Raw genomic sequence first — 21,276 nt, forward strand, 5'->3', positions numbered from 1 at the left:
CTGTACATTGTCTACATATAGACAATCTGCATAACCAGATTAAAAACTTGATCCAGAATAGATGCCTATTATGCCACACTTCTACATGTTCATCTAATACAGTGGTCTCCAGCTGTGGCCCTCCAGATGTTGCAAAACTTCAACTCCCAGCATGCCCGGACAGCCAACGGCTGTCCGGGCATGCTGGGAGTTGAAGTTTTGCAACATCTGGAGGGCCACAGTTTGATCTAATATGTACAGGCCTGTCCACACTGGGTGGATAAATATGCCTGATTTTTTTTACTACTGAATATTTATATTAATATTATTCCTTCTTTACCCACAGAATAAAAATGTGCACTAAAATAAACATGGAAGACTTTCTCACTGTCCACCACGAGCTGGGGCACATCCAGTATGACATGGCCTATCACAATCTTCCCATGCTATTACGAGACGGCGCCAATGAAGGTTTTCATGAAGCTGTGGGGGAAATCATGTCTCTATCTGCAGCAACACCCAAACATTTATATTCTCTTCAGCTGCTTCCATCACTTCAAGCAAATGAGAGTAAATACCATAAAAATTACTTAAGGAATGAATCCACCATTTATGAATTTACATTGAACTAGACGCCCGGCTGTTCCCAATGTGATTTCATTTTATATGTGAGAGAACAGCAGAAGCAACACATTTGCTATTTTGATTAATTTGGTGCAATTTATGTCATTTTTCCTGACAAGAAATTTAAAGTGTACCTGTCGTCAACAAAAACTTTATATATATATATATATATATATATATATATATATATATATATATATATATATATATATATATATATATATGTAGATAATACCATTATATGTATATTTGTAATATACATTGCTTAAATTTTTTTTATATTTTTGTCCCTGTAGCTATTACCTGTGTGTGTCTCTGTGAGTAGATCAAATACAGCAGGGGTCTCAAACTCCTGGCCCGCGGAACGAAAGTTTGTGGCCCGCACTAGGTATATGTAATTTGTATTGCTCGATGCCCGAAACATGCAGTTCTGGGCGACGGGCAGGTAACTTCTTCAGGCATTTAGCCCTGCTTCTGGCAAGCAGCGCTAAATGCTGGAAGGCTTCACTTACCCCACCCTCCTCCGCGTCTCCGGTTGGCCGGCCCGAGTCTGATGCAGACCACAGACCCGCACAGGAGGACGTCAGTGACGTCACTCGTCAGGCTGCCGCCGGAGAGGAGAAGCGCAGCGCAGGACAGATAAATGTGTCTTTGTGTGTGTGTGAGAGTCGGGGGGATAGGGGGGAACGACAATGCTACCTAATGTGGGGAACCTGCTTCTACCTAATGTGGGGAACCTGCTTCTACCTAATGTGGGGAACCTGCTACTACCTACTGTGGGAAACCTGTTACTACCTAATGTGGGGAACCTGCTACTACCTAATGTGGGGAACCTGCTTCTACCTAATGTGGGGTACCTGCTTCTACCTAATGTGGGGAACCTGCTACTACCTAATGTGGGGAACCTGCTACTACCTAATGTGGGGAACCTACTACCTAATTGGGGGAACCTGCTTCTACCTAATGTGGGGAACCCCCAGAAGTAGCACCCCCATCATCCGTCAGCTCATGCTATTACCACACGGGGTAAGGGGAATGGGGGGGTTGCTGGTGGATGATGGGGGTGCTACTGCTGGTGGGGCGTGTTGCTGGTGGATGATAAGGGGCGCATAATGGGGGCATTATATGTAAGGGGCGCATGCGGCCCAGCCTCACCCAGCTGCTACCTCCAGTGGCCCCTGGATAATTTGAGTTTGTGAAACCTGAAATACAGGAAGTGTGGTTGGACAGGCAGGGCTCTGTACACTGAGGACAAGCAGGGCTCTGTACACTGAGGACAAGCAGGGCTCTGTACACTGAGGACAAGCAGGGCCCTGTGCTCTGATGACAAGCGGGGCTCTGTACACTGAGGAAAAGAAGGGCTCTGTACACTGAGGACAAGCAGGGCTCTGTACACTGAGGACAAGCAGGGCCCTGTACACTGAGGACAAGCAGGGCCCTGTGCTCTGATGACAAGCGGGGCTCTGTACACTGAGGAAAAGAAGGTCTCTGTACACTGAGGACAAGCAGGGCTCTGTGCACTGAGGACAAGCAGGGCTCTGTACACTGAGGACAAGCAGGGCCCTGTGCTCTGATGACAAGCGGGGCTCTGTACACTGAGGAAAAGAAGGGCTCTGTACACTGAGGACAAGCAGGGCTCTGTACACTGAGGACAAGCAGGGCCCTGTACACTGAGGACAAGCAGGGCCCTGTGCTCTGATGACAAGCAGGGCTCTGTACACTGAGGAAAAGAAGGGCTCTGTACACTGAGGACAAGCAGGGCTCTGTGCACTGAGGACAAGCAGGGCTCTGTACACTGAGGACAAGCAGGGCTTTGTGCAGTGAGGCTCTATGACACGCTCCAGGCAGGCGTACACAGGAGGATGACTTACAAGCCAGGAGCTTGCACAGAGCCTTGCTTGTCCTGCCCTCACTTCCTGTATTTGGTCTCCTGTTGAGACACCCAGGCAATAGCTGCAGGGACAGCATTTTTTCACCCAAAAAAATAAAAAAAATAATGTTAACTAATGTATAATACAAATATGTATATATTGGTATTATCTTCATTATATAAAAAGTTTTTGTTGACGACAGTTACACTTTAAGAAACTACTGCTAAATCCCTTCTACTGTAAAAGGATTAGGAGGCCTTACTAAGTAAAATTGAAGGCACTTCAACTTATTCAGTTGCTTAGACAAATCTTCTGGTTTACCTTTTTCCTTAACAGTTTAGTATGAGACTCATATTGTCCCTCATTTTGCAGAGGTATTCAAAGATTGGGGTATTATGAAGGTATTACCTCCTAAAAGAATATGGCACCATATAAAGGCATCATATGATGACATTAAGTACATTGTCATATTGCTCTATTGCTCACATGGCAAAGCAAAAACAATCGTAGGCTAAGGTCACAACAGAGTTTGACCTCCATTCAGTTGGGATCTGTTCATATAGTTGAATGGGTTCCAGTTTAAAGGGCTGATGAACTAGCTAGCTGTTTTTTTTAAAGGTTATGTTTGAGTATTCCGTCAAGACATTTGTCCATGATGTTTGCATCATTTTTTTTTTTATCAGTTAAAGGGGTATTCCAGGATTTCTTTTATTTGAATGCCCTACAGGGGCTGTAAAGTTAGTGTGGTTCATAATACAGTGTCTGTACCTGTGTTTCATGGTGGTCTCACAGTTCTTCTGTTATTTTTGGTCGATGTTTATTTTTAACTTCAGTGTTGTCTCAGGTTTGCCCAGGTTGCGGTGGGGCATTAGAGACATTACATCACTAGTCAGGTGTTCAAGGGAGCCTGTCTGCTTTAATGGGTGGAGCGACCACTAGGCGGGAGGGAGATAATTCTGGTGGGAATTGTAGTTTTGCAACAGCTGGAGGCACCCTGGTTAGAAGACACTGGTGTATTGTTACAGCATAGCATGGTAGCTCAGGTGTACTTTAATGGGTGGCTGGCTGATGTGTATAAGGGAGAAAAGTGACCTCACACTTAGAAACAAGGGGTCATGGGACTTGTAGTTGGAGGGAGGAAACTCCAAAAGGAAATAGCCATTTCACAAAAAGAAATCAGCAAGATTATGGTAGACTCACTACACAGACATTCAGCTCCGAAACAAGCATGGATCCCTCCTAAGAATGTCCATTACTGTCTTGCAGGCAAGTACTAAAATCACCTTTTAGTCAATAACCCCTTTAAAATCTGTTTAAATATTCTTTTTTCTGACTTCTGAATGGAGCAGACGAACAGAAGCAGAGACCACAAACGCAGATTTGAACTAAGCCTTAGGCTCCATCACAGAATCCCTTAATGATAGAAAAAACTAAGCTGTAGGGTCCCATTGACTTAAATGGGGCCCGTCTGGTTTCCGTCTAGTGTCTTTTTTCAGGATTGAAGCGGAGGGGAAAAAAAACAGCTTGAGGTATTTTTTCCTCCTCTCATGTTCCATTTCAATGGATTCTGCCAAAAAATGGAGCTCCCTGCACTGAACTGCAAAGCAGATGTGAACTTAGCCTTAGAATGTATAAACATTGCAATAATTCCCTATTTGTTGTTATCTATTCATCATATGTACCGGTTAGTATTTACAGCTGTCTGTTAGAAAATAATATAAAGTATTCAAAAATAATAATTCATCTATAAAATCATTTGCAGACGCTGATATAAACTTCCTGCTTAGACAAGCACTTACCATCGTCGGCACATTGCCATTCACATACATGTTGGAGCAGTGGAGATGGCAGGTATTCAGAGGTGACATCCCAAGGGACCAGTGGATGAAGAAATGGTGGGAAATGAAGTAAGCAATAACTGCTCGATTTACTGGCTAGTGAATGAAATCATAGTGAAATCATCTACTATTAAGAATAACCCACTTCTCTATCTTTGGGAATATATGTCCAGAGAGAAATATCATTTTGTTCACAGGGAAGGTAAGCCACGTCCAAAAGTGTCTGGTATCGGCCTTCTCCCCTCTTTTAATTAAAAACACAGGGAGAGATAGATGTCATCTGTACATTTATTAGAGCCTAAAGAAAATCTGACAGCTTGTTCACCTGCACCTAACCCGATACTGTATACTGAATTATAGTGCGGGTGAACAGCTTTAAAAAGAGTTAAGACCGTTTATAATTTTAAAGTATACAGGGTTAGGTGCTGTCAGATTCTCTTTAAAGGGGTACTCCGCTGCCTGGTCTGATAGGCAAGATTAAAGGAACACTAAACATAGAAAGGAGTTATATGAGTAAACAGGAGATACTCTTACTCAGAGTACTTGTGGAATGGTCATGAAATTAGTAATCTTGTAATAATCATGCACAGAGCAGCATACATGTCTTTTTTCCATGATCTCTATTATTTTCAGATGATCTTTTATGGTAGGTAAAGCAGTGTGTGTGTGTGCGGGGGGGGGGGTATGTATCATGAAAAGGAGATATCCCGAGAAAACAGATAATTTAAGTTTTGCGTACAGATTATGCGCAGTCTCCTCGAACCTTCAAACCCATTTATATACTACATGTGATAGAACAATCCTAATATTTATAGAATGAAGTGTGGCTGGATGAGGGTTTGTTCACACGTTAGGAAAATGTGCGCAATGTCCGCCTGGAAAACATGAGTGGACATTTCAAACATTTGAAAGTCAGGCGTTAGGACCGCTCGGAAATCAGAACTCTGCAGAATGAATAGACATGTCTATTCTTTCTGAGGATGCAGGAATCTGCATATTGGCTGCGGAAATTCCACTGTGCGCACTGTGCAGGAGAATCCCAGTGAAATCAAGAATCCGTATCCCATTGAAATGCAGCGGAATGTTTGTGCGGAATATTCTGACAAAATTCTGCACAGACATTTTGCCGTGTGAACATACCCTCAGGAGGAAAGCAGTAAAGGCACCATACTTACTACAGTCCTTAATCTGTTAAATCCAATGTATTATACCTTTCTTTAGTTGCCTGGTCTTTTTGTTTCCTCTAGACGAAGCCTTGTTGGTGTAATGGAGCCTGTTCCTCGTGACGAATCATACTGTGATCCTGCAGCCCTCTTCCATGTGGCAAATGATTATTCTTTCATCAGGTACACAAGTAATAGTCCATAGGATAACTGTATGGTTTTACACATATGCTTTTAAATACTGGCTAATTCCGTCTGGGAAAACCATAAAATATAGTTTTTGAAGAAATTTACTTAAATGTTAGGGATATTGCACTATAAGACATGTATAGGTATCCTCTATAACATGAAAACCACTGAAAGTTAAAATGAATAACATTGACTGTCTCATAACAATGGCGCCAGTAAAGAGGTGGAATATATTAAGCAGCAAATTACCATGCTGACCTCCCTTCAAAGTGCCTGCAATGGGCATCCTAACTAGACAATACCGCAATAAAAGAAGGTTGTCTGTTCTGATAAGCCATGTGCTATTTTACATCCTAAGTTTAGAAAAGGCCCAGCACTCACCAAGATAGCTGCAACAAGGTAGTTTATTCACGCGTTTCGGCAGTATGCCTTCCTCTAATGCAGCAGGGGAAACCATACCACCGAAATGCGTGCTGCTATTACTATGCTGTGAATAAACTACCTTGTTGCAGCTATCTTGGTGAGTGCTGGGCCTTTTCTTAACTTATTGGACTTACATTTCTACGGGCACCACCACTCTCCACGGAAGTGCCGACCACTATTTCTTATATTCTTTTACATCATGTGAAACTCCTACTGTTTTTAAAGGTGCTCATTCAGCTGTTTCTGACAGCGCTATTCAACTCTATGGAGGAGGCCAGCAAATGTTCTCAGTAGAGGGATTGAGGGCTCTGGGTAACATCTATAACCTGTCGACTAAGTAGAAATGGTAGAGGTTTGACCCCCACAGTTCTTACATGATTGACAAGTTAGAAAAGTAAAATAGGCATGGCCCCCCTAATTACATTTGCAAATGGGATTCCGACAATGGAACCATTTGCAACTTTCTAATTAATGAACATATATTGGTAAATAAGCTTATTTTGCTACCCTTCTGTGGTCTTTTATACTAGTAGTTACCAAGCGGTTTAGGCATAGGTAACTCTGACTGGAGAGACAGGGGAGTTATGTAGAAGCAGAGGTTAAAGGGGTACTCTGCCGAAAAACATCTTATCCCTTATCCAAAGGATAGGGGATAAGATGTCTGATCGCAGGGGTCTCCGGGCCGGCAGCAGCGGCTTCCAGAACATGGAAGCTTGGAGCTTCTGTGTTCATGACATCATGCCACACCCCCTCCATTCATGTCTATGGGAGAGGGTGTGACTGCTAGTACATAGCCATCACGTCTCCTCCCATTGACATGAATGGAGGGGGTGTGGCAGCGGTAGTCGCCTATCATCCGGCACGAAGCAGAGTTCTCTCCGTGCATGGATGATTGGGTTGCCACGTCGGAGATCAGACATCTTAGGTGTTTTTCGGTGGAGTACCCTGTTAATGCCCGAGCACTGAGCAGTAGGAAGGTTGTTTATTGGTCTCCTCCCCTCCACCTCTTTCAGAAATATCTGATTGTTAATTCAGTCAGTCATCAAAATATGATCAAAGTATGAGGATGGGATTTCGTATATATTGATATATGGTGTGGTTTTCTGGGTTTATTTTATAGATATTACACACGGACTATATACCAGTTCCAGTTCCAGGATGCCCTTTGTGCAGCTGCCAATCATAGTGGTCCACTCTACTCTTGTGACATCACTAACTCTACAGCTGCAGGGCTAAAATTACGGTATGTGACATCTGCACCTTTGGTACATGCACAAAGACGTAGTATTTATTGTCTAAGCATGTTTCCATGTATTTATAAGGAATATATATTCCACAGGGCCATGTTGGAAGCAGGAAACTCAGAGCCCTGGACTGAAGCTCTGGAGAAAATAACAGGGAATACCAAGATGGATGCCAAACCTCTGCTGAACTATTTTGCTCCGTTGTATCAATGGTTACAAGAAAATAATAAAGCCAATAATAGATACGTTGGCTGGACTACCGCATGGGACACATGTAAATTCATTTCCTAATTTTTTTCTGTGACATTTTCTAGATTAAGTGTTGGGGCTAAACTTCTGCAGTTCTTCAGCCAGAATTGTTTGCTATAAAGTGACAACTTGTGCCCAACCATTTTCACACAATGGGGCAATTTTCTAAAAGTGTCCAACGGACCATCTTGACTTGTGCCAGATTTATCAGTGTATCTGGCAGTTTGATAAACTTGCCAAACCTGTAGTCTGTCTAGTCTAAGCTTAGACCAGCTATTATTTGGCTTACATTAAACCAGAATTGTGTGAAATTATTTTGGCTTAGTTAGGTCACGCTCCCTATTTGAGCCCACATCCCTTAAAGGGGTACTCTGCCCCTAGACATGTTATCCCCTTTCCAAAGGATAAGGGTTGAGATGCCTAATCGTGGGGATCTCCCTGCTGACCCCCCCCCCCATCTCTGTGCAGCACCTGGTGTTCATTTAGAATGTTCGGTGTGGGCGGTGGGGTCGTGACATCACAGCCACACCCCTTGATACGTCACATCAGCTGCTATGCCTCCTCCCATAGACTTGCATTGAGGGGGCATGCTGTGATGTCACGAGGGGGCGTGGCTGTGACTTCACAACCCCACTGCCCGCACCTAGCGTTTGGAACAAAATGTTCCCAATGCTGGGGCACCGGAGTACCTCTTTTAAGCCCTTCTTATTGATATGACAGTGACTTGAAAATGTAATGTACATGGATTACCCTTGGCTCAATGGGCCTAGCATGTAAAAACTATAATAAGAAAAAAGATGTAATGCTGCCCATAACAACCAGTAAGATCACTTCATGCTTTAGGCCCAATGAGAATAAGTATTATACATGTGCATGCCATTTTTCTGTGACTCCTATATCAAAGTTGTGATCAAGTCACACATATCTTGCTTTTTTCTTAAAAATGTATGCGTAGTCCCAGATTTAAGTCATGTTGCCAAAAACATGTCTATGTCTATTTTGAATCAAAATATCAATTTATGGCATAAACATGCCTTAGGGCTCATGCACAATGCCATTTAATACAGATATGATTTGGCTGCCATAAGGATAGAGAGGAGGGCTCTACAATACCTCCATATACCTTTTAATTCAACAAAAGCATACAGAGTTATTTTTTATGGGATTTCCTATCTGATGCCATATGTACGGAGGTATAGGGTGTTCTACTGCACCTATTGGAGAATATATATGTCCGTGGTGACATGGGGGTGCAAGGAATTCCTAATCACTTTGTGACGCCAGGGCACTGTTAATCTATACACGGTCCGAGGTAAAGACAGCTTCTTCTGGGCCAGACACGGGGAGTAAAGAAACACACTGACGTGGGGTTACGGATAACTGCCTTTTACTGAGGAAGGTGCAGATTATATTACAAGCAGTGTAACCCGTTGGGAGCCCTGTTGCCTTGCTGGGACTTATGGTGCTTTTCACCCACTTGATTAATGCTGACTTGAGATAAGAGATTGTAGATTCTCCACGCGGGCTAGGGTTCTGACAAGGTCCAATTACCTTCACCACCAGGGCTTGACATTGCACTGTACAGGGGTACACTTGCAGAATGGCTGGTAGACTTGAAAAGAGATATTTTCTTAGGCTTCCCTCAGAGTTCTCCAGACAACTTCACCTTTTTTCCACACTTGAGCTCAGGCTTAGCTCTAGGGCTAGACTGGGGCAACTCCTTCCCCACTACACTATATACCTGACAATTTAGGGTTTCCCATTGGGCAGGCAAGGTCCCCTGGTTTACACTGCTCCTCTCTCTTAAAGGTACAACACACATACTGTACATAACATATTATACAGTGTATATGTAAAACATAAATGAGTATGTAAAAAAACTGGGAATGTGCAGCTCACAATTAACTAGCCGAGGTAGGAGGGCTGTACACCTACACCTGGTGTTTTGGATAAAAAAAAGCCCCTCTAGACTAGCATCAGTTGCCTGATACAATGATGTAATAATAATAATAATGACTGGATCGTGCTTCAATTATAATATGAAAAGTGCTAATTTATTACACAATCTAAAATACATAAAAATTCTTTAAACAGTAAATCCTAAAAGCACAGGGCCCTTGTGCCGAGGGAGTTAAGATATAAAAACACTAAATAAAATAACAACATCAACAATCACCGGTAGCTGTTATTTAGAATTTTTTTAACAATTTTTTAGCCGGGCTTTTAGTAGTCCGGCCTCCGATAATCCGAAAATGAGTTCAAGTCCCATAAATGGTATAGATTCCAAAATGGTATAAGTATAGTAGATATATTATAATTACCAGCCTGCAATGGGTCCCGATAAAAGGTCACCTTGAGTTATAATGTGGAGTCCGCACAGTTGGAATGGTACCAGACGCTGGCATGCGTCTTAGCGGCGGTCTGCCTGCCACAGACCAGCTGGAAAGGTAGACGCTTTCTAATGTCTCGCCGTAGATGGTAACCAAGCAGAGAAGCAGGTGCGGACCTCTAGGTAACTCGATGGCGGGTGACGTCACAGGCGCTGGGCAGTGCTGCCTGGAAGATGGTCTCGGGAGCGTTGAGCTGGTTTGCAGAGCTGGATCGGAGTTCACCGTTACACAGTTAGGTAGCGATGATGTAGAATACTTTTGTACCTAGACGCGTTTCAGGGCTCTCATATGCTTTAAACACAGCCCTTTCCTCAGTAGGCTTTATACTATACCATTTTGGAATCTATACCATTTATGGGACTTGAACTCATTTTCGGAGGCCGGACTACTAAAAGCAACATTGCATTGTTAAAAATTTCTAAATAACAGCTATCGGTGGTTGTTGATGTTGTTATTTTATTTAGTGTTTTTATATCTTAACTCCCTCGGCACAAGGGCCCTGTGCTTTGAGGATTTACTGTTTAAAGAATTTTTATGTATTTTAGATTGTGTAATAAATTAGCACTTTTCATATTATAATTGAAGCACGATCCAGTCATTATTATTATTATTACATCATTGTATCAGGCAACTGATGCTAGTCTAGAGGGGCCGGCCATCTTTTTTAATAAATGAGTATGTAAATGTCACGCCCGCCCCCTCAATGGAAATCTATGGGAGGGGGCGTGACAGCTGACATGCCCCCTCCCATAGACTTTCATTGAGGGGGCGTGGTGTGTCATCATGCGGGGGCGGGGCTATGACGTCACAAGCTCCCGGCGCTCCAGTGTTCGGAACAGTTTGTTGCAAACACTGAGCAGCGGAGTACCCCTTTAAGTACATATTTATCAGCCTATTAAACCCACTGAAAGCTTTTACTAAAATTTTACTTTTTCTACTTTTTCCAATTTTAGACTTCGACAATTCATTCAAAGTGAGGATAAGTCTCAAAGCTGCACTAGGAGATAATGCGGTAAGAACATATTCGGGGTCCTTGGCTTATATGTTCTAAAGTGTTCCTGTCTTTTACAAAAACGTTTGACATGTCAGATAGAAAATTTTGATCTCTTGAGTTGTGAGTGCTCAGATCCCGGCCGACTAGATCACCAGGAGAATCTGCTCAGCTCCTCCTGCTCTATAACATGATGCCTGATGATTGGACTATATTTTCAAAGTAACAGATTCACAGGGTTTAAAAAAAAAACACAAGGCGGGTTTCTCTCAAAAACAGTGCTGTGTCTGTCCACAGGTTAAGTGTGGTATAACAGCATAGCTTCCCTTCAATGGAGTGGAGCTGCAATACCAGACACAACTTATAGACAGGTGTAGGGTTGTTTCTGCCAGAAGCAACATGTGGCACTAGAACCGCTCTGAAATGCGCCAACCCCATAGGCGGCAATGCATTTCCGAGCAGATTTAGGATTTCTGTAAATCAAGATTTCCATTGTGTGCATGATGAGGCAGAATTCCATAAAAAAAATCGAACTCTACTGCAATGGAATTTCCCCTCAGATATTCCAGCATGTGAACATGGCCTTAGTGTTACAGTATGAGGAATTCAAAGTAAAATACTTGAAAGAGCTCAAATAACAGGAGTTTCCTATCGTTATAGTATACAGTGGTCCCTCAAATTACAATATTAATTGGTTCCTGGATGACCATTGTATGTTGAAACCATTGTATGTTGAGACCATAACTCTATGGAAACCTGGTAATTGGTTCTGAAGCCACCAAAATGTCATCCAAAAATAGGAAAAAGTGAGGATTAAAGAAAAAGTAATACAGATAAAGCAAATCCTTACATATAAAAATAAGAAAGATCTGCTGGGAGCTGTAAATCACTGTCTATGTATAGGACAGGAGCTTCTTCAGGGTCCTATATAGTACACTCAATGTCTTAAATAAGTAACATGGAGCCGCCCCCACCTGGTGTCCAAAGGAGCAGTTAACTGTGGTACAGGTAAAGAGTACAGAACATGTAATACCACCCTGTACTGTAGGGGGTGCTACCAGACACCAGTCAGTGCATGCACTCCAGGAATACAGGTGATTTACCAATGAAATTCCCATTCTAATTGGTCTGTACTTTTAGTCATTGACGTTTCACAGATCTGGACTGTCTGTAGCATTGTATGGTGAGTCTGGTTTCAAGTTACAATGGTCCAGAAAAGACCATTGTGAGATGAAAATATTGTAAGTTGAAACTATTGTATGTCAGTAAAATAGAAAGAGAGAGCTCACTAGGCACTGCAAGCCCGGGCATTCTCACTAGGAGCTAAAGTAATGCTGCTTCTCATGTGCGGGGTGCTATTCAGACATGTACAAAGTCCTATGCATACTCCAAATGAAGAAATTGAAAGAATGCACTCACCACACAAATAGTGCTGTTCATCTGCGCCGTTTCTTTATTGAAAAAACTTGGTCGCGTAGTATGCAGCCAGATCAGCGGGACACAGCAAAGGATATGGGTGCTCGTGCAGGGGCGGAGAAAACAGAAGACAGGCTGTTTCACGTCACAAGGACGTTTCTTCTTTTACAACAGGTGAGTAGTGCTTATATGTGGAATACAAAATTAGGGGGCGTGTACATGTTAAAAACAAAACAGTTCAATACAGAATGCACTTTTTACTTGAATTCATAACCTGTGTTACAGAAATGAATAGAGATTGTTCCACTTACCGTATTTAGTCCAAGCGGACCTAAAGCATTAAGACGGCTGATCCATACAGCCTCTCTGTTCATTAATAGGCGATCATGATTGATTCCCATTTCTGTAGGTTCCAAACGTTCTATTATAACACACAGGAAAACAACTACAATAGGAGGTTTTATTAAAAATAAAGTTAAAAAAAACATTAAAAAAATTAAATAACATGGTTGGATAGCACAGCTCCCCAAGGAAACTACCCTTGTAAGAATTGCTCTTGCTTCCAGAACAATATGGCTTAAAGAGTATTCACATTAGGCCGTAATGAGATTAAAGTCCATCAGTTCATAACCTGCAAAATTACACATGTAATTTATTGTCTTGTATGTCCCTGTGGTTATTTGTATATAGGGAAAACCATAAGAAACATATACAAACGAATCCGTGAACATTCGTATTCACTTAGAATATCCGGAGCTACAAGATTTATAAACCACATGCATGAATTACATGCAGGAAATCTTGCAGTAGTAAAATTTGCAGGCAGAACCTACAGAAATTCGATAGTGATCGCCTATTAATAAACAGAGAGGCTGTATGGATCAGCCATCTTAATGCTTTAGGTCCACTTGGACTAAATGAGCGGAACAATATCTCTTCATTTCTGTAACACAGGTTATGAATTCAAGTAAAAAGTGCATTCTGTATTGTACTGTTTTGTTTTTAACACGTACACGCCCCCTAATTTTGTATTCCACATATAAGCACTCCTCACCTGTTGTAAAACTAGACCGGAAGAAACGTCCTTGTGACGTGAAACAGCCTGTCGTCTGTTTTCTCCTCCCATGCACGAGCACCCGTATCCTTTGCTGTATCCTGCTGCATACTACACGACCACATTTTTTTCAATAAAGAAACGGCGCAGATGAACAGCACTATTGGTGTGGTGAGTGCGTTCTTTCAATTTCTTCATTTGGAGTATGAAACTATTGTATGTTGAGGCCATTGTAAATTGAGGGATCACTGTACGATTATACTTTGTAGCAGAAGTGCTGCTGGACCACATTTCAGTTCCCCCTTCTACATGTCCCACTTATACTACTGTGTCTTCTTCTGTAACCAAGGGGGCCTATGGACTCCGTCAGGCACCAGGGCTCAGGTGCAACTGTAATCTCTACACCCCCTATTGCTATGGGCCTGCTTTGTGGAACTTTGTTCCCAAAAAAATCTATATTTCCCATTCTAATTTCCCAATTTTTCTTTAATTTGACAGTACACATGGGACAAGAGTGAGCTTCAATTGTTCAGGTCAACAATTGCTTATGCCATATCAAAATTCTTTGAGTATGAGAAGAATGAGGCCATACAGTTTTCGTAAGTATTTTATAATTATTATTATTTTTTTTTGTAAGGCTACGCTCTGGTGAATGGAATGTGGCCACATTTTATGGTTCATATCTAGACAGCAACACCCTGAGCCCCACATTTAGAGCGCCATCCTGCATCTCCACTGATCCTGCATATCCACTCATCATAAAATTATCTAAAATCTATTCAGATAAACTGCGGGAGGGTCGGGTTTTGCAGTCATTATATGGACCTTAAAGGGGTACTCCGGTGAAAAACTTTTTTTTTTTTTTTTAATAATCTGGTGCCAGAAAGTTAAACAGATTTGTAAATTAACAACACAGAGAGAAACACAGCCGCACATCCACCATTTGTAATTTGATCTACTTGCTTCTCAGCATAATTTCAAAAACTAACAGGTTGTCAGTATACATTTTGATCAAAAAGTACATGCCCACTCGCCACGTCAAGGCCACCTCGTAAGAGTGGGTCCCTAACCTGACACTGGCATAGCCCCTGGCGGTGACCACTGCCTCCAAGACCCCATGCCCAATGGGGGGAGCGACCCAGTGGCCAGGCAGCCCCACTACTGCCTGACCAAGCCCCTGGTTCTGGGCCACTCCACCCCACAGACAAAGCATCACAGAAACAATGGCCGCCACAGAGAAACCACACCAGTATGAAACCTACCATGTGCCCCCTGGCAGAGGGCTGGGAGAATGGTAGGAGGAAACCCTTATGCAGTTTCCTGCTAATTAAAAACGCCTGGGCCAAATGGGTGGAGTGGAGTGCTGGCTATGGGAGAAGGGAGAGACTACAAATGTACAACACAGAGAGAAACACAGCCGCACATCCACCATTTGTAATTTGATCTACTTGCTTCTCAGCATAATTTCAAAAACTAACAGGTTGTTAGTATACATTTTGATTTTTAAATTACTTCTATTAAAAAATCCTAATCATTCCTGTACTTATTAGCTTCTGAATACTACAGCGGAAATTGAGGAATTCAAAGCTGACATCTGACATCATGAGCACAGTGCTCTCTGCTGACATCATGAGCACAGTGCTCTCTGCTGACATCTCTGTCCATTTTAGGAACTGTCCAGAGTAAAAGGAAATCCCCATAGCAAACATATGCTGTTTTGGACAGTTCCTAAAATGGACAGAGATGTCAGCAGAGAGCACTGTGCTCATGATGTCAGCAGAGAGCACTGTGCTCATGATGTCAGCAGACAGCTCTGTGTTTCAAAAAGAAAAGAATTTCCGCTGTAGTGTTCAGAAGCTAATAAGTACAGGAAGGATAACGTTTTTTAATAGAAGTAATTTACAAATCTGTTTAACTTTCTGGCACCAGTTGATTAAAAAAAAAAAAAAGTTTTTCACCGGAGTACCCCCTTAAAGGAGTAGTCCAGTGGTGACTCAGTGGTGAGCAACTTATCCCCTATCCTAAGGATAGGGGATAATTTGCAGATCGCGGGGGGTCCGACCACTGGGGCCCCCTGCGATCTCCTGTAAGGAGCCCCGACAGCCCACGGGAAGGGGGCGTGTCGACCTCCGCACGAGGCGGCGGCCGACACGCCCCCTCAATACATCTCTATGGCAGAGCCGAAGCGCTGCCTTCGGCAATCTTCGGCTCTGCCATAGAGATGTATTGAGGGAGCGTGTTGGCCGCCGCCTCGTGCGGGGGTCGACACCCGCTATCTGGGCCGAGAGCCGGGGCCCCGTACAGAGAGATCGCAGGGGGCTTCAGCGGTCGGACCCCCCGCGATCTCAAACTTATCCCCTATCCTTAGGATAGGGGATACGTTTTTCACCACTGGACTACCCCTTTAAAATTGTACTGAATTATTGCCATATGAAAGTGGCCTAACTAGTTTTGCTATGAAGAATGTGAAGTATGTTGCTATAACCATTTAAGGACAGATAATCATATCACATCATATTAAGAAAAGGACTAAAAAAAAGTAAAATTTGAGACAAAATATCACAATATATTTGAAACATGATCTAACCCATAATTCTTTTTTTCTCCTATAGAGATGAAGATGTCCATATTTTCAATGAAACCGAAAGAATATCCTTCTATTTTTACGTCACAATGCCGCAGGAAGTTGGAAAGATTGTACCAAAATCTGATGTGGAAAAAGCTGTTCGGTAAAATATATTTTATACAACTTATTTCAGGGCTATGGGAGGGAGGCCACCAACCTCTGAGACCCACATATAAAGGAGTTGGCCATCATCACTGAAGTCTATTGGAGTTATCAAGAGAGCATGCATATCCCTTACACTTTAAACAAAAAAGTCACATGTATTCATGGCCACCTCTTCTCTGCTAGGTAGGATAACTGAACAGCAACCCCTTAAAGGGGTACTCCAGCATTCTGAACATTTTGTTCAGAACGCTCGGAGCTGGAGGCCGGGATCGTGACATCACGGCCACTCCCCTTGTGGCATCACACCACGCCCCCTCTATTCATGTCTATGGGAGGGGGCGTGTCGGCAGATGTCGTAGGCCCCAAGGCATGTGCCTAATATGTCCTCTCCATAATTTAGTCCTGGTTTGTATAAGAGAAAATCATAACAATACCTTGATGTATCAAAATCTAGGGAAACTTTTTGAATGTGACAATAATGCAAAAATGAAAATCAAGCAGACCATTCATTCTAATGTGTAATGCCAACACAGTGGTATTAGATTTACTGTATGTACAGTTAAAATATGATACCACAATGGGGCAATAGCCGGTCAAAAATTATTTTAAAAAAAAGGTGGATGGAGACCAAACTCACTTTACTTCTGCTTACCTACTGGCTTCACATCTTGTTTCAAGTGTCTCTAGTTCTGGTATTGCAATGTTTACTGTGGTGTATATGGCCGAAGACTAGGATAACTGTGGTGGAATTTTTTTTTATTTTTTTTTTAAAATCAACTGGTGCCAGAAAGTTATTTAGAAATGACTTTTCTTAAAAATCTTTATCCTTCCAGTACTTAGCACCTGTGAATTTCTTTTTTGTCTTGTCCATAGTGCTCTCTGCTGACACCATCAGGAAACTGTCCAGAGCAGGAGAAAATCCCCATTGGAAACCTATGCTGCTCTGGACAGTTCCTCACACGGACAGAGGTGTCAACAGAGAGCACTGTGGATAAGACAAAAAAGAAATTCAAAAAGAAAAGAATTTCCTCTGTAGCATACAGCTGCTAAAAAGGACTGAATGGGTACCGGAGTATCACTTTAAATAGATTAAACACAGTTTACTAGTCAGTTAGCATGGTCTGTTCCGTGATCATATATGCTTCATTTGTATAGTCTACCACACTTTTGTTTCCTGCAAATAAACTTACACAGTAGTGACCATGTTACAAGACTATATTATGGCTGCACCATGTGAATAGCATAAGACATTTTTACAGTATTTCAAAGTATATCAGGGGTAGAGACTGATATCTTGATGTGAATCCAGCCTTAGAGAATAGTTACATGAGACAATTATCTGCTGAAAAGGACAATATCGCCCTACGTATCCTATGTATCAGGGTCATTGATCAGCCAAAGAATGAGCAAATGCTCATTCGTTAGTAGATCATCCTTTTAAAGGGGTACTCCTCTAGAAAATATTATTTTTTAAACCAACTGGTGCCAGAAAGTGAAACAGATTTTTAAATTACTTCTTTTTAAAAATGTTAATCCATCCTGTACTTATCCGCTGCTATATGTTGCACAGGAAGTTATTTCCTTTTTGAATTTCTTTTCTGTCTGACCACAGTGCTCTCTGCTTACACCTCGGTCCATGTAAGGAACTGTCCAGAGCAGGATAGTTTTGCTATGGGGATTTGCTTCTACTCTGGACAGTTCCTAAAATGGACAGAGGTATCAGAAGAGAGCACTGTGGTCAGACAGAAAGGAAATTCAAAAATAAAAGAACTTCCTGTGCAACATACAGAAGCTAATAGGTACTGGAAGGATTAAGATTTTTTTTTTCCAAACTGTCAATTTTTATTAATCACGATAAAAACAAGCAATCTCCAGGTAGCAGAGCGGGATCAATGGAAGCGCTGAGACCAGATAAGAAGTTAAAAGGATTTATTTCCCATAATGCAACGCGTTTCACGGTCACCCGCTTCCTCATGCCTGAGGAAGCGGGTGACCGTGAAACGCGTTGCATTATGGGAAATAAATCCTTTTAACTTCTTATCTGGTCTCAGCGCTTCCATTGATCCCGCTCTGCTACCTGGAGATTGCTTGTTTTTATCGTGATTCTATTTCAGCGGGACGAAGCTGCAAAGACCCCTTGGATGATACGCCCTGTTCCATTGTTGTACTTGGTTGGAGTACAACTTCATGTGGTAAGCGCAATTCACACTTAGCGTTACCAACTCACCTTTGGTGTTACACTACGGAGCGCATCCGTTTGTGCTTTTTTTATTTCAATTTTTATTAATGTTTTACAAGAATAAAGGAGAAACCAAATCCAACAGCCAATGAGGGATAGCAATCACATTTAACAATGAAGATACATAATCCAAATACGGCACAATAAATCTAAGAGCCATTGCACATCAATCAATAAGGGAGGACAAGGAGGGGGGGGGGGATAAAAGACAAACCACAAACATAAAGAGGAACCAGAGGGAGACAACAAAAAGGAAAAGAAGGAAGTAGAGCGAGAGAGAGTAAAGAAGGAGGAGGGATAGCTCATGGAGGCAGTCTGTCAGAAAATCTATCCCAGGGATCCCATATAGATAGAAACTTCAGAGAGGCCATTAGAAACTCAAGGGAGCGCATCTCATGTATCCTAGCTAATAGATCGTCCTTCGATGGGGGAGGGATCGCTTCCAGTACTTGGCGATGAGGGTCTTGGCCGCAAGAACAATGTGTTAAAAGAGCTTAAACTGTATCTTGGAAAAAGAGGAGAGAAGACTGAAATGCCTGAAATAGTAAGACCAAACATAGCGAGAGAAGGACATTGGGCCCAGGAGAGGACAGATAGGCGAGGGAAGCGGGTACAACCACAGAAGGGAGTTAGGATAAATAGGGGCCAACCACATTTTTTCCAACTACATCCACTTACTGTAGGCATGGTACATGGACCAAGCCGCCAAGTGGCGAAGATGAGCTGCCCAATAGTCCTTAGTTACATCTGGGACGCCCAACCCCCCAGAGGAGCAACTGGCTAGCATCACGGACATCGGGAGACGGTGACGTCTGGAATCCCAGATAAACCGAAAAATAGCCGACTGAAAAGAGCGTAGCACTGCGAGGGTGACCTGAACCGATAGAGTCTCAAAAAAGTAGATACATTTGGGGAGGATGGTCATTTTTACTGCGGCAATACGCCCGAAATAAGAGATAAATTGCGTTCTCCAACCTTCCATCAGGGCCCGCAGCTCTCGAAAAAGATTAGGATAGTTAACAGAGTATAAGGAGGCATAGCTAGAGGAGAGTGACACCCCGAAATAGGAAATGGCTGATGAAGACCAGCGAAAAGAGTAATTAGCCTGCAGAAGAGAAATTAGTGAAGGAGGAAGATTGAGAGGCATAGCCTAGGATTTAGAGAGGTTGACTTTGTAGCCAGATACAAGACTGAAGCTGTGGAGCAGCTTATGTAGAGAAGGCAAGGATATAAGGGGGTTAGTAAGAGTTAGCAAGATATCATCAGCGAAGAGGCAAAGTTTAAAGACCCTACCATGAAGTGAAACCCCCCGAGATATTCGGATCCCCCGGATCAAGGCAACAAGGGGCTCTATGCATAAAGCAAAGATCAAGGGGAATAAAGGACATCCCTGTCTGGTGCCATTCTTCAGAGTGTAAGTAGGAGAAGAAGCAGAGGTAAGTTTAAGGGCTGTAGGAGAGGAGTAAAGACCCTGCAAAGCCGTACGAAAATTGCCAGAGGTCCCACATTTTTGCAATGTAGCAAACATGAACGACCAACCTAGCCTATCAAAGGCTTTCTCAGCATCTAAACTCAAGACTAGGGCCTGCTCCGATCTCCGATTGACCACATCAATCAGATCTACCACTCTTCTCGTGTTATCAGTCCCCTGGCAGCAGGGAAGAAAGCCAACCTGGTCTTTGTGAACAAGAGAAGGCATAAAGCGACAGAGACAGTTCGCCAGGACCTTAGAGAACAATTTCAGATCTGAATTGAGGAGGGCAATATGCCAATAACTGGAGCAGTCATGAGGGTCCTTACCGGGGTTTAGGAATCAAGGTAATGAAAGAATGAAGAAAGGACTGAGGGAAGCCCCTGCCCCCCAAGAATGAGTTGAACAAAGAGATCAAACGAAGGAGGAGAGTAGATGAATGCATTTTATAGTATAGGTAAGTAAAACCATCGGGGCCCACTGAGCGACCCGCAGGGAGAGACTTGAGAACCTCCGAGAGCTCCTCAAGAGTGATCGGAGCATTCAATAAATCTCTGTCAGCCTCAGAAAGAGCCGGGAGGCTACAGCTAGAAAGAAAGGAGTTAAACACTGCGGAACGCTCTCCCGGGTCCGAGGGGAGCTGAGAGGGGAGGGAGTACAGCTTAGAGTAGTAGTCAAAGAATAGTTTAGTGATAGAGTCAGGATGGTACTGAAGGGCACCCGAGGAGTCCTTCAGTGCAGAGGGGGCCTGAGCAGCAGCACGATCCCGAAGGCGACGAGCAAGCATAGTGTGGGCCTTGTTGCCCTTCTCATAGAAGCCCTGTTTAGCGTATAACAGTTTGCGTTCCACTTTGTATAGAGCTAAGTCACTCAACTGGGATTGATTCGTGACCAGGCACATCAGCACGATAGGAAAGGGGAGGACAGTAGAAGGGCTTCTAAGCGCTTTATCTGGGCCCTGAGTTCCTGGAAACGAGCCAAGGCATTACGCTTCAACCTGGAGCCCAAGGCAATACAGTGGCCACGAACGACCGCTTTATGGGCTTCCCACAGAACTGCCTGTGAGGACACAGAGCCCTCATTGTCGGCAAAATAAGCAGTAAAGCTAGCCTGAATTGAGTCCCGGGAAGAGGGATTTTTGAGCAAGGAATCATTAAGGCACCAGTTACACCGCGTACAGAGGAGAGAAAAGGCAAAAAGGAACACAAGACATGGCTATGATCTGACCAGGAGAGGCAGAAGAGAGCATGCGGACCATGGGGAGGTTGCCAAAAAAGTAATGAATGTGGGTGTGAAGTTTATGGGGGTGCGAGTAAAAGGTGAAGAAGCGATCTGAGGGGTGGTTAATCCTCCAAAGATCGTACCATGCTGCCAAGCGTACCAGGTGGCGAAAAAGCATTGAGA

General features: G+C 43.0%; 1 protein-coding gene across 4 annotated transcripts in view; it reads left to right on the plus strand.

Annotated features, from left to right (window-relative positions):
• ACE2 (angiotensin converting enzyme 2) overlaps nucleotides 1-21,276 on the plus strand; it is a 74,406-nt gene that overhangs the window by 48,289 nt on the left and 4,841 nt on the right. For all 4 annotated transcript variants that reach the window (XM_056559250.1, XM_056559253.1, XM_056559252.1 and 1 more), the window contains 8 exons: nucleotides 326-549; nucleotides 4,237-4,381; nucleotides 5,560-5,658; nucleotides 7,208-7,330; nucleotides 7,427-7,605; nucleotides 10,924-10,982; nucleotides 13,930-14,030; nucleotides 16,044-16,160. In XM_056559250.1, coding sequence (XP_056415225.1) covers nucleotides 326-549; nucleotides 4,237-4,381; nucleotides 5,560-5,658; nucleotides 7,208-7,330; nucleotides 7,427-7,605; nucleotides 10,924-10,982; nucleotides 13,930-14,030; nucleotides 16,044-16,160 — 1,047 coding nt within the window. The remainder of the gene's footprint in view (nucleotides 1-325; nucleotides 550-4,236; nucleotides 4,382-5,559; nucleotides 5,659-7,207; nucleotides 7,331-7,426; nucleotides 7,606-10,923; nucleotides 10,983-13,929; nucleotides 14,031-16,043; nucleotides 16,161-21,276) is intronic.

This window comes from Hyla sarda, chromosome 2, assembly GCF_029499605.1.
Source record: "Hyla sarda isolate aHylSar1 chromosome 2, aHylSar1.hap1, whole genome shotgun sequence".
In the NCBI taxonomy this organism is placed as follows: Eukaryota; Metazoa; Chordata; class Amphibia; order Anura; family Hylidae; genus Hyla; species Hyla sarda.